This window comes from Zonotrichia leucophrys, chromosome 1A (assembly GCF_028769735.1).
Source record: "Zonotrichia leucophrys gambelii isolate GWCS_2022_RI chromosome 1A, RI_Zleu_2.0, whole genome shotgun sequence".
NCBI classification, from domain to species: domain Eukaryota; kingdom Metazoa; phylum Chordata; class Aves; order Passeriformes; family Passerellidae; genus Zonotrichia; species Zonotrichia leucophrys.
The window spans coordinates 28037757-28055789 of record NC_088170.1 but is presented as its reverse complement, the minus strand read 5'-3'; the positions used below and the strand labels follow the sequence as shown (position 1 = coordinate 28055789).

Sequence of the window (18033 nt, the reverse complement as noted above, 5' to 3'; positions counted from 1 at the left end):
TTCCATGTAAAACCAGGGCACACAGTTTCATTATCTCTCTGGTCTTCCTAATCTACTAATTTTTGCTTTCATTCTCAGATACAAGCTTCCTGCCTCTCTCATTCGTGTTTCAGATCTATTTACAATAATACCAATAATCATCATATCATCATCATTGGGAGTGGAAGATGTTTTCTCTTATTAAATCTCTAGATATTAACTCCCATAATTTTCAGGGTCTGCAGTGATTTCCCAAATCTGAGGAAGGTGCAAAAACATTTTTACTTGACAATCATATTATAAAATACATTGATACTAAATTTTGAGCAATCTTTCAAAATGCTGAATAGTGATATATTCAAGAAAGGTGAATGAATTTGAAGCATTCTATTACATAAGTCAATCTAGCATTCACTATAACAGATAATAGATTTATAGTTTTACTTTGTTTATCTGCTTGAAAAAGTAGCAGGAATGTAAAACACTTTTTTTCTGCCCAGAACATATGCAATCATCATTATGTATTTAAAAAAATACCTGATGATTATAAAATAGTTTAAATAGCCCCAAGTGTCCCTGAAGAGCTACTGTGTGCTGTGTAAAAGCTGAATAATCCTCCCCATGTCAGAAGGTGACTCTTCAGCTGTTCAGGATCATGAGCTGATGTACTACCACTCATAAAAAAAATATTCAAAACACAAGAACATACAGTTAGGTAAAGATCATTGTGATGGTCTTGGAATTAATCTGCAAGAACTGACAACACTGAAGCCAATCTATCAAGAATGAGTAAAGAAACCTTAGCTTTTACTTAAAACCAAAACACACAGAACACAGCAAATTCACACCAAAGTAGGTTCAATGGAAATATTAATTTTTTACATCCTATTTGGCTCATTTTTCTTTTACAAAGATAGTTTAGAAAAAAGGAATGTGTTCAAATACACTTTAAATACATACTGAATGCACTATTTATATAACACCAGAAGTGCAGTTTGTGCAAAAGTACTCCAAACCATTATTGCTCAGTGTTCTGAATAAAATACTTTAACTTATTTATGAAGGCACATTGATAGAAGAAAAGATGTCTCAATCATCTGTGTTTCCTTTAATCAACAAAATAGGGGAATTCGCTTTGGCCCCTGTGCTTAGAAAAATATTACTTTGATTTTCAAAATCTCCTTTTCTGTAATATTTACTCCCAGTATTTACATGGTTGTTTCTTCCCATTCAAGCTCCACATCACCTGCAGAAGAAACAGATATATTAAATTAGCCTACCTTGTAAACAAATAGTAACTTATGGCAGATAACTGTTTTTCACTGAATTTAAAAGATCTTGCATGGAAAAACATGGGGAAAACTTTAGCAATGACCATTATTGTCAGGGGGAATAAAGAGCAGCAAAAAGCTAGATATTTATACTTTTAAAGCAAAAAGTGCATGTCAAAGGACTTTTTTGCTCCTTCTCAGTCTGGAAAAGTCATTGTACCTGCTGTGAAAAAATAATTTGGACACAGTCTGTATCTCCTTACCTTCCATGGCATCCAGAGAGTCCATCTTTTGCAGTGCTGAATAATTTACAAAACATAAGGGCTGACTACTTCCCTTGGTTGTCAACAGATCCAATACACATTGATGTAAAAATATATATTGTGCCTGCAAAATGTGGATTTAAAGATGCTTGATTAGAAGAAAAATCTACTGGCAATACTAAAAAGGCTTTATCATTTTCTGTAACACCTAGAAAATCTCAAAGTAACTGCAGTTTAACTCAGCAATCTCAGTACTTTGGTGACCATATTGTATATGGCTGATCTGATTTCAATTATTATGAAACATAATGCTTTAAATTTGCCAAAACATATTAATCCTTATGAACAGTAAAATATATGAAATTAGACTGACCATTACTGAGACTAACAGACTACTCCACAATTTTCTGTGGATGTTTTTAATATGAAAAGACATTTTGCCACGAGATGCAGGCTGAAGAAACTGAACCACATGAATGTAATATCTAGATAAGAAAAATTTCCTCTTTCTACCATAGAGAAAACCAGCAGGGTGCACTCAAATGCAGAAGTTCAAGTAAAACTAAACCTATATGTTCTATGAGATTGCACCAGTGCTAGGAGCAAATCAACCCAGTGTTTTGAGTGATACTTCCCAAGCCTCATTTTTAACATATGACAACACAAAGAGCAGGCAACTAAAGTTAGTTTGATACTTTTAAGGACATAAAGTCTGAAAAGAAGAAAACAAAATAAGGAAATTTAAGAATGAAATAAAAGAATGAAAATAGAAATATAATAAATTGATTAAACATATATTCACATAGGAAGAATACTGTATATGGAGATGCACAAAATAAGCCAGGTACATTCAGATTGGAAGAGACGTCTTAAGACCACCTGGTGCAACAACCCACTGCTCAAGCTGGGTCAGCTAAAACATTTTGCCCAGGACCTTGTTGAGATGGATTTGGAATATCTGCACCAAAATCATACTCTTACCCTTGACTTTTGCACAAGTAAAAATATTAGTGTAATTTTTTGGCTCAATAATTGCTATTTTGTTTCAGAACACCCATCAATTTGCAATTCAAGTATCTCAGATATATGAGAGAAATTTGCTTACATAGATAAGAGTTACTGCCACAGCTCCAGAACTGTGGGTAATTAAAACAGCTTTTCACAGGTCCTCTGAAGCGTGCAGCACCATTACACCTTGCTGTAACTTTCTTAGTGAAATAAATGCATGACATGACTTCAAACTAGCCCTTGTACTTGGCAAGAAGATAAACTTTGAAATGTCTGCTGATCAAGAATGGATTTCTAGAATGAAGGTCTTAAATTTCAGTGGAGTTTAGATTGGTTATTCCAGTTCAGAATGCAGCCTCTGAAAGCTCTGTAATCTCTTGCAGTCGTACAGCAACTTCTAATGATGTAGCGATAAAAATCTTTCTGGGTTTGCTAGGGGAGAGTGAAGCAGGCTACCTGGGCTATTTCTGTCCAACTAGATATTTTCTCAGAAACAATGACAGTCTTAACTATTCTCATCCATTGGTTACAGTAATATATTGTGACTTTGTTAACAAAATGAATATTATTTTGAAGCTATAAACAAGCAAAATACAGGTCCCAGAGCAATCAGCTTTTATTTATGTTACTCATAGATCTTAAAGACAGTTTGACTGAGAGATTTCTATACTGAGTTCTGGGAAGGAATTGCTCCTCTCTTTTACATCTTATGTGCTGATCACATAAAAGCTGATTAATAGGCAACTCAACAGTGTTTTATAAGAGAATTCTCAAACAGCTTGACTTTTGAATCCACCATAAAACTTTACAAGATTGATTCCCTTTGGGCAAGTTCTGTTGCTGATCTGACTTTTGTAGTCTTGCAACTATGAGCTAGAAATGACCTGGACAGAGAACAGGCTATCTCAGAATTTTGCAGCTAGCATACAGATGGATACTTGATTTGTTAGAAAATCTGAACTCTGACACCATCATCTTGTACTGTATTTGGGCACAACTTTTCCTAGCCCCTGCCAAAACATTCAAGTGAAGAGATACAGAAAAACTATGCATGTTTTAAAAACATAAAATTATATTATTGACTGTCTCACTGTTTCAAGATTTTTTTTGTGAGTGCTCCCATTAAATTGCCCTCCAGCCTTTGATTTATTTCTAGATGATTCTACTTCCAGTCAAAAAAGTAAAACAAGAACCAAAAAGTATTCCCAGAATGCATCATCACAAGAAAGTACTGGCAATTGTTTAGTTGCATCAAAACTTCAAAAGGGAAAATTTAGAGCACATGATATCCAGACTGCACCTTACAAGATACATCATGTCAGAATATCACCAGAATGTCCCATAAAATCTTCTGAAGAAGGACTAACTCCTTTGTGTATTCTGACTCACTTTTTACATATTCTGATGTGATTTGGAATAGCAGAATTTCATTCCAAATGGAGCAAGTCTCCTTATATTAAAGTCAATTTAAATTCATCAGCCACGTGGAAGTTCATCCTGAAATTACTCATCCATACTGAGAAGTTGTTAAGTCATGCTGTAGACTCTAAAGCTTCAGGCTGTCCTGGGTTAGATCTGGCCAGCACGAGACTTATGCCAGAAGCCTTATCCAAACAAAGGCTGCTTTCTGTTCCACTGGGCATTTAGTATCAGCTTTAAATTCTAATATTATTTCTTTACATGTACTCAGAATTCCAGATACAGCAGAAGGAAATCTTCCTGACTTCCTTCACTGATTACTGTCCATACAAATTAAGTCTGCTAGAAATGTACTTTTTCTAGACCCAAAATCCACCATTGATTTTGAACAATTTGAAATCGGTGATTAAATCCATCCACATGTACTATTTTATTTGAAGTGATTGAAAAAGAATCGAGAAATCAATAATGAGATGAATATTTTAAAGTTTGTTGGACTATGTCACATATGCGTACACAAAAAAAAATACACTAAAGAAGTAAATTAAGTCAAATTAAGTAGAGAGTGAGAAATTATTATTTAGGTTTAAAAATTATTATTTAGGTTTAAAAATAAATAGCACTCTTTTCAGCATTTGTCAAGACTTTGCTGGCTAAGTGCACTTAGATAGATACAGACATTATACTTCCACAGTGCTTAAAATAAATAAAAGCAGGATTTGGTAGAAAATGTATTATACAGAAGATTGTTATTAGCTTTATAGTCCTGTTTTGTAGATCATGTGAAGAAATGACTAATTTTTCAACAACAGAAAAACAGAATGGATAAGTCTTACCAGGTTTTGTACCATACACATCCTTTCACTTCTTAGCTCAGCTACAAGTCCGTAGATATCCACAAAATCATGGTCATTTATATGTTGGGTTAAATGGTCAAGGGCAATATATACACCTGTTCTTCCAACACCAGCACTGCAAACATGATAAAAAAGATAAAATAAATCTTTTATGTTAATGCTTTCAGCATTTTCTTAGAATATTCTGGATAAATTGTTTATTATGAGAAGAAAAACTTCAAACAAAACCTAAATATTTTTTTTCAGTATTTACATCTAGTGAATTTCTTTGTGAATTGGATCAAGTGAAATCTGGATTTGAGCCGTTTTCTAATTTAGATTTACATTTTCATAATTTTTGATTTCTCATTTTCATCCGATAAACGAGATATTACTTGTATATATGTTCATATGACCCAAACCTGCTTGAGTGGAAAAAAAAAGATCTTATAACTTTTCTGTGAGTTTTTTAGAGCTCATTAATTGAGAGAAAAAAAACCACAAGGTTTTGTGAAATCACACTGGGGTTCTGTTATACTTTTGGTATTTGAGACAAAATAACATGAGGTCCAGCAAAAAAATTTAAAAGAAAATGCTTTTAAAAGGAGGATGAGTGTGCAAGACGTGCTGGTAGGTAGTGTTTTATTTCAAAGTCTTATAAAGAATAGGATTGTTTCCAAATTACTATCAGACTTCTCTGCAATTGGTGTAATAAATGCAGGGTATATTACTGCAGATAATCAAGAGATGTGTAGCAGAGCTATTGAGTTTGCAATATCTAAGGAGCAAAAAGTAATGAATGAGTTTGCTGGATATGAGAATACACAGTAATGCTTTATAACCGTCAGGAATTTGAGCACAGGGGGAGTATCAGGACCATGCTGGCCCCTTTACATATCTCCTTTCTGAAAAGAGTATAGGGTTCCTGGCAAAGAGTTCCCACAGAATATAGGTGTCCTGAAAACATGAAGACTGTGTTGTTCTCCACTGTCATAGTCTCTCTGGCCCTTGCAGTAGTGGGAAATGTTCATCAAAGACAGCAATATTAAATGAGTAAGGCTTTACTACCCTTTGTGGGTGGCACCCATAGGATGCTGAGGACAAATAATAAGAACTCCCATACATGATAAAGTGGAAAAGATTTGTAGCATCAAAGCCATTTTTCCCTTCCACCTATTTCCAGACCCACACCAAGTGAGAATGGGGCAAAGGCTCAGTAGCAGACCTATGAGTTCAGATCCCTTTTATGGAGCATGCCCACACATTCAGTGGGAACACTGACCTGCACAAAATGCAGGTCACAGTCATTGGTTTCCTTAAGACTTAGGCCACCCCACACACTTACCCTTTGAAACAGAAAGGTGTTAATGAAACCAGTGGAAACTACGACAACTGAACACCTTTAACCACCAGACCATTTATTTAAGAGCCTAAATATAGGTTTTAACTGTTAACAGGCATCCAAGTTTGAAATCTGGCCTATGCAAACCCTTATTTCTATTTGGCATTCTCAGTGGCTTCAAATAGTTTCTTCCTTATGATATGCAACATATACATTTAAAATACATTTCTAATACATGCTTCTTAAGAGGAGCTCTAATTATAATAGAAGTAATTTAAACCAATACATGTCATTTGCTATTCCCCTTCTTATGATTAAAGAGAAAAATGGAGAAAAATCCAGCAGTACTTTATGGTAATTTTTGGAGCAATTATTTCCCCGACATCACCTCAATGGATTTCCATAAATGGCAGAATAGGCATTGGTGTTTTACCTTCTAGAAAGGAGTAAGAAGGACTGCTAGAGAAACATTCACCTCTGTCCATCCTAGAATCATACCTGTGCACTCAGCCTCCATGGATGTTCTTCTGGCAACTTCCCTGTGCATCATTATGCACTTGAGATTCAAATCTACCAAACGATGATTCGGTGGATGTACTTACCTGCAGTGCACCACCATCGGTGTGTTATCGTGTGCTCGACTTGCACGGACGAGTTTTACAAAATGGATAAATGGTGCAGTCATTTCGGGGACTCCATGTTCTGGCCAAGAAGTGAAGTTACACTGCCGCACCATCATGCAGTCTCCATGCTGAAAAATACATAATAACGCAGTTTTTACTGAAGAAATGCTATAGAAGGGTCAGTAAGGTACATGTAACTTTCTCAGTATTTTCACATAAAAAATAAAGTTAGAATCACCTAATATTTATAAGATTACTGGCACGAAGGGATAATTTGCTGTGTACAGAAATTCTGGCACATTTTTTGAGGGATGGCATCAAGTCCATCTTTCAGGAAATATTAGTGTTTTCAGTAATGACTCTTCATTTTACTTTAGTCATTATATCTATAATTTGTAGATTGCAGGTTGAAATTTCTATGGCTCATTTAGAAATTTAGTGAGCTGGGATGACAAATTTGTTCAGGAAAAAGCAACCACACTAAGACTGATCCAATGCATTAAAGGCAAACACACACATTGGGTGAACAAAGCTATATTTTCTTTCATGCTCTCTCAATGAGAGCAGCAGCAACAGTAATCTCAAAAAAGAGGTTATGATCTAATACTTCAAATGATTACTTTTGAAGGATGTAAAAAATGAAAGAACAGGATCATGCCAAAGGCCTGTCTACATCCAAACGCTCTTTCCAACAGCAGTCAAGAAAAAATGTTAGGGAGCATTATAAAACATGACAACAATATAGCTGTAATTCCCCAGAATATCTTTTCCATTCTTAATAGTTTGTGACTTGTGAACTGCCTCAGTGAGAGACAGTAAATGGGAATTTAATAGTACTCATCAATATTTTCTTCTACTAATTTATATAGATTTTTTGAATCCCTGTAAGTTTTTAGCCTTCACAATATCCTGCAGCAAGGAGTACCACAGTTTAATCAACTGTTGTGTAATGAACCAGTTTCTATTTTTTCAAATTGCTTTTGAACCAATAATTTGCTTCTTTCATACTGTAAGAAATACTGAACAATGGCGAACAATTATGTGTAGCAACTACTTTGCAGTTGTACTAATTTTTTTAAACTGATCAACATAAAAATGCAAGAGAAATTCACAATGGGAATGATTTTGACTTATTTGCCTCACATATGCTTTTTATCTTCACTGGAAGATCATCAAGCATTCACTCATTTATGAAAGGACGTACAATCTTTAAACGAGCAATACAGCAAATTTAATGACCTGATATAAAGGGCATAGCTTCTTGTGCAGGGTGGTTCAGCTACAGTAAATGGATCACCCAGTCAATTCAGATTATCTTCTTTCAGCCTCATCCTTGTTAGCACAAGTGACTTGGCATTTCACTGGAATTCATTTTTATTCTAAATAGTTCTTTTTCCAGTCTTGCTTATCCATGTTCTATTTTTAGCAGAAAAAAAGGTTTATCTTCTCTCAGTCATTTTTTAATGTTCCGTTTCTATGTACTCTGTGCACAGCATATCCCTATGGGGTGACTGCTGAGACCAGCCCCCACCTGCTGTGTGCCCTTTGTCACAAGCATATGCCACAGGATGGTAATGCCTGCATTAGCACAGCCAAATTCAGGTCCTAGGATCTGGCTGCACTACTTTCAACACAGAACAATTCTCGGAGTGCAAAAGAAAACTGACTTAATTTTGGGTCTTTATTACCAGCTTGTTTTTTGAGCCCACCTGCTGTTCCGAGTTAATGCTGGGTTATAATTTTTCCAATACATGAAAATTGTAGTTGTGGGTCATGGCAAAGGTGAAGGTCTCTGCTGTACCCCTGCTCCTCCTTCCCAGCACAAAGAGTAGGAGTAATACTGATGATTCTCATTCATATTGGGTGAATCTCCTGGGGGTGGAGGCCAATGGCTGGTGGTACAATGCAAAACAGCTGCACCAGAGAATCCTGCCCTTTAATCTGAGAGGGATGCATTCAAAAGGATTTGTCTGATCTCAGAATGGTTAAGATTACTCCTTTCTAGAACAGACACCAATGTGTCCAAGTAGAAACTTCACCTCCCACCAGAAGTTCAGTAACCTTAATAGGCCCTTCATAGCATAGTGGACAAATATCTGAGCTCTTCGTAACAAAAATTCTCAGGAAATCAAACATGAATTAAAATAAAATACAGGACAACCAGGCAGTACAATGCATATGCACTAAAAGACTAAAAGAAGAAAATTGAGGAAGTAGTTGGGTGGGAAGTAGTATATCTTATGTTCTTTCAGGTGTTGGATGAATTTTTTTCTATCAACTTCCAGCGCTGGCTTACCCTTTCAATTTTTAGGTCTCTGATGGTCCAGTCTATTTGAATATCTTCCATCAATTTAGTAATCACTATATCCCCAAACACAGTCACTGGTTTATTATCTTCTGGCCAGTACTGGTGACATCTTATCTGCAGAGAGATGATTACTAAGTAATTAACAATTATCATGTTATAATCTTGACAGAAACTACATACAGAATTTCCAATTATGTCAAATGCTTTTAATCAGTTCACTGGTAACTTACACGTCCTTTTTCAAAACATTGTGTGAGCATCACAAGTGTTTTAGCTCTTGTCTCCCACACCATTCTCCAGAAATCACCCACTGTTCCTGGTAATGGTCCCTGAGTTGCAATAAACTCGTTTGGACATAAATAGCCCTAAGAAAGAGAAAATGTTTAATACATAATGGTTGGCAAGGAAACAAAAGAGTTTGCATGTGAATCATAGTTGTGCCTGTATCTGCCAAGCCTAAGGCTAAAATCATGTAAGCCCTACTAAGCGAATTGGCATATGCCTCAGTAGTCACTGCACGGCAGGCTGCCTTGGAAAGCTGAAAGAGAAATGGCTTTTTTTGGTAGTCCAGTTATGAACCAATACTCTACTACAGTGTGGGAAGTGCCATGGTAATAGAAATGCATTTAGCAGAGATATTACAGGGACATCAGGTCATCAATTCCTATTTAAAAGTATCTAAGCCTTCATATTATACTTACTGCAGATCCAGCTAGAGGCCTCCAAGAACTAAATCAATAAGTGGCCAACACAGGAGAGTCAAATAGTGCTAAGGAGCATTGGAGCCAGGGAAACAACTAAGGAATAGTCTGAGAGCCAGTGCAAGTAATACACACACTAATGACCTTGTTCTTTGCTGATTGTCTGGGATCTGCTATAACCTCAGGCTGAAGCTCATTGAAATAAATAATCTCCAATCAAAGGTTTTCAAGAAACCTACTGAAGGTGTTGACTTTTATTTTAGTGTTGGCTTTTGCTCTTTGGTTAATTTATAAATTCTTGTAAAACTTGGGAAGAAGGAAGTTTATTGAAAAAATCTATAGATGCTCTGAGTGCATGGTTTGACATGGATCTGGTTCCTCATAGAAAAGAAGTACACCTACAGGAACTATTATGTACTACAGAAAGTCTAAAATAACAACAATAGCAATAACAGCAATAAATTTATGCCATAGAACTAGCAGTTTATAATATCACAGTGTTCTGCTTATTGCTCAAAACAACTGACACTGTGCTTTATAGCACCACCAAAGCTTCTTGTTGGAATTATAGCCCTATAATTCACAGCTGCCTGTTACTTACTCCATCTATAATATAAAGAACAGGTGGCAGTGGGAAACTGTGTTAATCCTCCTTAGTTTAAGAGTGAGGTGAGAAACTGTAATTCAGGGCTGCCAAGCTCACAGTTCAGTTACTGACTTTGTTTAACCAATGAAAGTCAAAGTAGCGGCAGAGTTCCCATTTGTTAAAACTAAGTACAAGACTTCTCTTTTCCTCTCTTTAGGGAGAGGAGAAGCATGCATATGTAAACAGGCCTAGGTAATTAGGTATGTAAATACACATATTGCATGTTTACAGCTCTATGCATTTATGTACTCATACATCAACAAACATGAAAAGTGAGAGCATATAAAGGGTGAAACTTTAGACTTGAGAAACCATAACATTGGAATTGTCTATTCACTGATGCATGGTCATCCAAAATGTATGCTCACAAGTCAAATCTCAGCAGGAAACACTCTGTAGCTGGGTTTTTCTGAAGCTTTTTGGAAGTCGCTGTTAGTCGCTGTTCCCTGCCTAGGGCTTGGCCTGTCAGTGGCAGGAAGAGTAAAGACTAGACCATGCTCCAAGATGCCTTCCTTAGCCATTCTGGGCAGTCCCAGCACCAAGTGGCATGGTTCTTCCTATCTGCTAACTCTCAGAACAAAGACATGGTGGGAATAAATGCTGTTTGCTCAAAGAAAGGAAGATCTTCTGAGCTCTACTACTTATTCTCTGTAATGTCTCTTAGTTACTTGCAAAGAACCATTTCCACTTTCCTTTGTGCTGTCTGTTTTGACTACACTCTGCAAGTCTTGCTACACGTTTGAAAAGCCTTTAATGTGAATCAAGTCTTCACCTCATGTGAGATCTCCAGCCACTGCTAGAAGAGATTTGATGCATAACTATAATTCACATATTGAGCTATAACAGGACAAAAGTGAGATTAAAATATAGATGAAGAATTTACTGACCACAAAATAAGAAAATGGGAAAGCCTGTGAAGAAAGATGAGCATGAAAAATATAGTGTTACTTTCTTCTTCAAGAAGCCTACTTTCATTTTCCTCCATCATACCTTTCACACAATAATAAGGAGCATGCAAAGCTGTTAGCCATTTCTATGAAAGTTTTCAGTTCAGTTATCTTTGCATTGTCCTATTCATATACAACAACTTTAACTGTTGAATCAAGACACCAAATAACACCCATCTAAACAATTTACCTCAGAGAGAGTTTGACTGTTGACTTTTATGAAAATGGTATAAAATAATTTATAAAAAGCAACTTGCTGGACACAGTTTTGATTATTTTTGGAAATCATTGCTCAACAATGAAAATGAGATATATATTTTTTTTAACTTGTAATTTTTAGTGCCATGGGACTTGAACAGTGTCATGGCAACAGTGGCTGTAGTGAATGAAAGAAAAATTAGAATCCTGTTTTTGTTGCAAGTTATTTTTTTTTACTCTTCTACCAGAAAACAAATACAGTAAAAATATGAGAGACTCTCTACTTACAGACACATAGCTGGCATTAATGTAGTCAGATCCAGGAATACCAGCATCAGGCATCAGCTTTACTCTGTTGTTATTATCTATCATGGAAGTAAACTCTAGTTAACTAAAAGATTGGTTCAAAAACCATAAAACATGTAAAAACTGTTCCTGGAGTGCTAAGAAATCAAAAATACTATTATTAGCAGTAACAATATTTGATGGAGTAGAACATTAATTACAAAGGTAATTTAAACATTTTCCATTACTGTATGGTCTTTCTTCAATGTTCCAGACATGCTACAGATACTACTTTTTAATGTAAGTGGTGAATGAGCCAAAACCTCCAATTTGATGTATATATGGGAGAATTCTGCACCTAAAAGGAGCCCGTGTACTCCAAGCCATGCTGTCCTAGCACACACAACTTCTGTGTAAATAAGAGGGCAGGGTCAGGGATCTGAGAGTTTTTTCCATTTACTTGCTGCCCAGGTCACTGAGCCAGATTCTGGCACTTTTATATAGTTTTGGGGGTTTTTAAATATAAGGTTAAGTCATTATTTAAAAAAAAAATTAAATGTTTACGGTTTCTGATTTGGTCCCACTGCACATATGCAGAAAATACAAAATCCAAGAAACATATCATGTGTGTAACACCAGAATTTTGGTGTTTGGTCTTCAACTTAGTAAAGAACATTAGAATACAAAGTTAAATATTTATGAAACATATCTGTTTATGCCTTATTGTCTGTCATGAAGAAAAATTTTTAGTGACTGTGACTTAGAATATGTCTTGAACAAGGCAGCAGATAGCAGGAACAGCTGCTCTGAAAAGTAAATAGCACAGAATGTAGCATTATTAACCAAGGAATGCTATGCACTCCATCTCACATCACAGCTAATGCCTAAAATAATAATGACATTTCTTGTCTTATTAACTGAAAAATGAAGCAGTGTTGAGTATAGAGAGACAGACTCCTGTCTCCTGTGATAATATCTAGCCTGGGCTTATAAGTTATCATACAGTCACTCTGATCTTCTGTGGAACCTTTGTAGCACATGTACATATACGCACAAGAAAGCATATCCAGACTCCTGAGGTAGCTGAATGCACAAACATGTGGATTTTATATGTTTAAAAAATTACTTCTTACTAAAGGGGGGGCGGAAAAACCAATGAGGAAGAATTTTAAAGAGTTTGCTACATGGCTTGAATTACAAAGCCAAGAAACTATTGAGGCTACAGTTTCTTGCACCTGCATATTAAAGCTTGTGAGAGCAAGTTGAAAGCTACTTGCAAATAAAACTGTCTTTAAAAAAACCCGCAAAGTAAAGACGGATTACTTGACAGAAAATGATTTCATAATGTGGACTTGATTGTGCTGCTATTTCAAAGACAGATCAAACAAAAATACACTTGCATTCCAAATATCTGTTACACTATTGAAAGTAAAGAGCAAAATGGAGGAGTTGGTCAATAAACACACATACATGGCTTTATGTTTGGGAAACGATTCTTAGACCTGTTCCAAGGCAGATCAGCATCTGTTGAAGCAAGGTCTTCAAGAAACTTGGGAAGTTCCTGCAAAGGAATAAATGTTTGTTGGAAAACTTTTCCACTTGACTTTAAAATATGGCACAATCATCCAGTATGTAGAAAAACACCACAGTTTTGCAACAGTGCATTTCTAAGTACAGCTGGAAGCATTACAGAGCTTCCCACCCCACTGTCAACCCCAGTTAAATCAGCAATGTTAGATGCAGCACTGCAGACAATGCTGTCAACCTGAACAATTAAGCTTACATGATCTTTCACCTTTAAAAGCCTGGATAAAGTCAGTCTATCACGTTTTGTAGTTTTCTGATTTTTTTCATGAAGTCACATGCTTGGTTACCATGCCCTACTGACTCAGTTGAATAATGTCTTTTCCTGACTGCTGTAGTTTGGGAGTGTTTGTGGTACAGCATGAGAACTGATGAGAATTCAATTACGTTGAGACAACTGGCATTAAATTATTGTTCTTGGGAGTGTTTGTGAAAGGGGTGGGAAGAGCTATTTTGGGTTGTACTGCAGCTTCATAACTGGCCATTTGTTCTATTACTGGAGGACAGAGATGGATAAATCATTCATGCTCAGGAACTTATTTGATGGGGATGCTTGTATGCATTAACAGGTATCATTTACAAAGTTGATTAAAAGAGTGGTGACAATTTCAGAACTTGTTAATGGAGAAAATTTGTTAAAGTGATGACTTCAGTGTTAAGAGAATGGAAGATATAGAAAATCCAGACTTCTAAATACATTGTTAATTTCAGTAGAATTTTTCTTTGTTTGACAAATGTTATTCACAAGTCTGTTTTTTATATCTATCTATCTGTCTATCTACCTACCTACCTACCTACCTACCTATCTATCTATGGTATAAATTAAGAGGTCTACTTTTTGCTTTGAATGAGAACAATACAAAATTTTGCTGAAATCCCTTCAAATTTGTCTTTTAATATTAGCAGTTACCGTCTGCATGCGCTACTTCCAAAAGTTGGGCAGATAGCCTTACTATGAGGCTCAGTATTAATTATGCCCTTTTGCCAAGGTATTTGAGGCAGTCTGTCTTTTATGAACAAAATTTAATGGGAATCTCCTAGCAAATAAATAAGAGAGGAAATGAAAAATGGAAAACCATGACTGTTTTATTTCAGTCCTTTTCTCTCACTGCTAATTCAAATATTTTGTCATCCTGGTGTGTAAAACACAGTCAAAGGTGGAGATGTTAAAATTCCTCTCATTCAAAAAGCTGAAACACTCCCATAAAATTTCTGTCATTGAATATTTTCAAGAAGGAAGGATATACACAAAATGCCTATTTTGAATAATGTTTTGGGCCATGGAATCCCGTGTCACGTGAACTTTAACTTCCCTCATTTGCCTCACTCCACTGAATTTTAGCTTGCCAGTAAACTACTGTAGAAGTAGCACCCTTATACAGCACTTTGTAGTAGAGAGGAAATAGAGAAGCAGATCTTGTTATTTTCATAAGGATGCTTCTATAACCAAACAAATGCTCAAAGGCCTCATACCAATTCTCTGCATTAATAGGGATTTCAGTCTTATCTATTATTTTCGTATTTAGGGGAAGAGTATTTGGGTTCCCAGACTCAGTAACAACTTGTCACAGAAACCATGTTTCTTTGTAAACTCATAAAACTTTGAAATAAAACATTGGCATTTTGTTTACTGTAGCACATTTGTGTCACTGGTGACTCTTTGAAGGACTTCAGTTTTTTTTACTCATGAGCAGAACTTATCATAAATCAAATATTATACAAGTATTTCTGTTTCAGTAATTTGCCAGTTATTAGAAAAGCATAAGTTCCCAAATGTATTGAGAGACACAGGAATCAGCCGGAAAGTTGGAAATAGCTGCAAGTTTGAATAGCAATGAGGGGACGCCCATCATTAGTTACTTTGGCTCCCTATGGTTTCTTTAAACTTGTCTTTTCTGACAATAAATGGATCCAGGTCCATTCTGAAGTCCAGATTCCATTCTCATCACATTTACACACAGGTCCTGTTCACCAAGATTGAACCAAGATTGGCCCCTGAAGATGCCCTGGCACTGAAGTTTGATCCGTCAGGCAAATTAGACAAAACTGGGAATGTCCATGGATTACAAGAGTAAGTGAAATAGAAAGACTCACATTCATGCTGGAAAACTCCAAACCATATTTGTTGTCCACAAACTGCCCGTTGTAAATTATCCCTAGTCTACCAAAGCATATCTTGGAATTGTCCAGGAAGACTGTTAGGTGAAACAGTCCAAATCCAACACAGGGAATATACTAGCAGTTTATTGGTGTAAACTATCATATCCTCATATTCCGTTCCCAGTAATATTGAATTAACTCTTCCAAAGACAGACAGAGAGCCCAAGCAAGCTCAGCACTATGCTGTTCATAGAACCATAGATCAATTTGAGTTGCAAGGGACATGAACATAATCTAGTCCAACCCCAGGTTGCCATGGACAACCTTCCACCAGGTCTGATTGCTCAAAGTTCCTCTAACCTGGGCTTGGCCACTTCTAGGGATAGGGCATTCACAGCTTCCACAGGAAACTTGTTCCAGTTTCATGACTGAGTTATGTGCTTCAGATATGAGTTTACATCATGCTCAAGGGTTTATATCTTAGCTAATCTTTCCTACACACATTGCAGGACCCTCAAGTCAAGTCATTTATGTAAAAGTAGAATTATGCATGAGGACAAAAACAACACAGATCATGAGGTCTACTTGTTTATTGCACGCACTGCTTGTTCCTGAGCATTGTCATTACCAATATAATTTCAAGTGTGCTGCCAATCCAATTGTTTATCTGTTAAAACATGTGCTACAAAAAACATAGATAGACTCATTTTGAGGGACTGAACATGCCTTCAAATTCTGCCTGCCCTTGGACAAGTCATCTGGGAAGATATCACTACACTCTGAAACATGGCAGCTGAAGGTCAGAAAGTAAAAAGACTGAAAACTTAAATGACATATAAAACTGTCTATTATAGGTTGACTATATACGTTATTTTAAGGAGACCTCAGCTTCTTATATTTCTCTAAATTTTAAGCAGATTGCAGATTGTGGTTTGATAAAACACTGTTGTTTAAGATTTAAGCTGTTGAAATGCAGTAAGGCTTAGCCAACGTGGGTTGCACCTAAAGAAAGTAATACTAGAGACCTTCTAGTAATGAATGTTAATATGTAAAGTGTTATTGATATTGAAACTTTTCATCTGTTCAGTCATGCATAATGTAACTATAATCATTTTTTGGTCAAGTGAAATAACACTTCTACTTTATTGCTCTGAGAATTTTATGGTGCTTTTTATCATTAAATCCAGACGAATTTTACCTAATGAGCATAACAAAAACCCTGTAGGTAATACCATTAATATTTATACACTTTTGTTAGTGCTTTCTTGGAAACTGAAATATATCTAGCAAAAGAAAAGCCAATTGTTAAGTTTTCATTTTTGTTAATCCAACTGGTAAATTATTCATGGTAAATCTATAAAATAATAAAGTCACTGGACACTGACAAATTTTTTTTGGGCAAACGACTGTATGTGTTAAGAAAGATAATGATGATAAAGATTCTGAAATAACAAGAAGTTATTGCTGAGAAAAAAATATGATAGCCATAAAATATTACTCAATGAAAATAGTGAAAACTTTGAGATTTAAATTTGGAATTATACATGTATTATATTATCTGTAATGTATATTTTGAGAATGAGGCCCCTTTCAGAAATGCAGGCTGGCTGTGTTCATCTGCTCATGTAAGGAAATGGAGACTATTCATTTGGAAGCTATTCTAAAGAGCATAAGAAATATGCCCTATTATGTGTAGAGGAACAAAAGCCAAAGTACCATGTACAAACCTTTGACTTTCTGCACCAAAATCTATGAAAGAAAAACATCCCTGAGTTTCATGGCAGTATGACTGAGGCCTGAAAATTTTACAGAATGTACATTAACTCTCCTTTTGGAGTCATCAACACTCAGGAAAACAAACATATTTATAGCAGTTAAATACACCTGTGTATTTGTTAGAAAACTCTTAACTTGTTCTTACGTAACCTACATATGCAACAAGATATGTAAAAACATAAATATGGTGGTCTTGAAATGTTGGAGACTAAAGAAGATCATCTTTGGCTGACACTAAGGTGAATAATTCTGACCAGGTTGTAGTATAGGCTGCAGAATCAGTGTACTGTTACTTTCTAAACAATCAACCTGGTAATTGGGTATTGATTATCAAGGCCAGAGTCCTTCATGGCCTTGCCTGCTTAAAATGGACGTGAAATGTGACACATGAAACGACTGAAGGTCTTGCGATGTTGTGACAACTGCTAGCAACATACCGAAAATTCTTCCTGAAACTTTAGGTTGTTGTTTGTGCAAAGCTCTTCAACGTGTTGTAAAAAGGATTTCTTGCTTATTGGCCTGAAAGTAAAGACAGAAGAATTAGAAACCCATAGGGAATATCTTTGTCATTCTTTTTATATGACTGTAATTTATTAATAAACAATATTTTCCAGTTCAATGGAAAATTATACTTATAGGCAGAAAATTAGAAATTGCTTACAGCATGCTTATTTGATTTCTTTTCGATCACTTAAAAGAGAAACATTTTATCCCCTTGTTGTTCCCCCTCACAACATTTTTAATTTT

General features: G+C 35.8%; 1 protein-coding gene across 1 annotated transcript in view; it reads right to left on the bottom strand.

Moving 5' to 3' along the window:
• Positions 1-1157: 1157 nt before the first annotated feature.
• PTPRQ (protein tyrosine phosphatase receptor type Q) overlaps positions 1158-18033 on the bottom strand; it is a 99190-nt gene continuing 82314 nt past the window's right edge. Inside the window, exons 37-45 of the mRNA XM_064731466.1 lie at positions 17724-17805; positions 13297-13387; positions 11830-11906; positions 9280-9414; positions 9038-9163; positions 6721-6869; positions 4777-4912; positions 1514-1637; positions 1158-1225 (exon numbers count right to left, since the gene is read on the bottom strand). Of these exons, the coding sequence (XP_064587536.1) occupies positions 1188-1225; positions 1514-1637; positions 4777-4912; positions 6721-6869; positions 9038-9163; positions 9280-9414; positions 11830-11906; positions 13297-13387; positions 17724-17805 (958 nt within the window). The 3' untranslated portion in view covers positions 1158-1187. The remainder of the gene's footprint in view (positions 1226-1513; positions 1638-4776; positions 4913-6720; positions 6870-9037; positions 9164-9279; positions 9415-11829; positions 11907-13296; positions 13388-17723; positions 17806-18033) is intronic.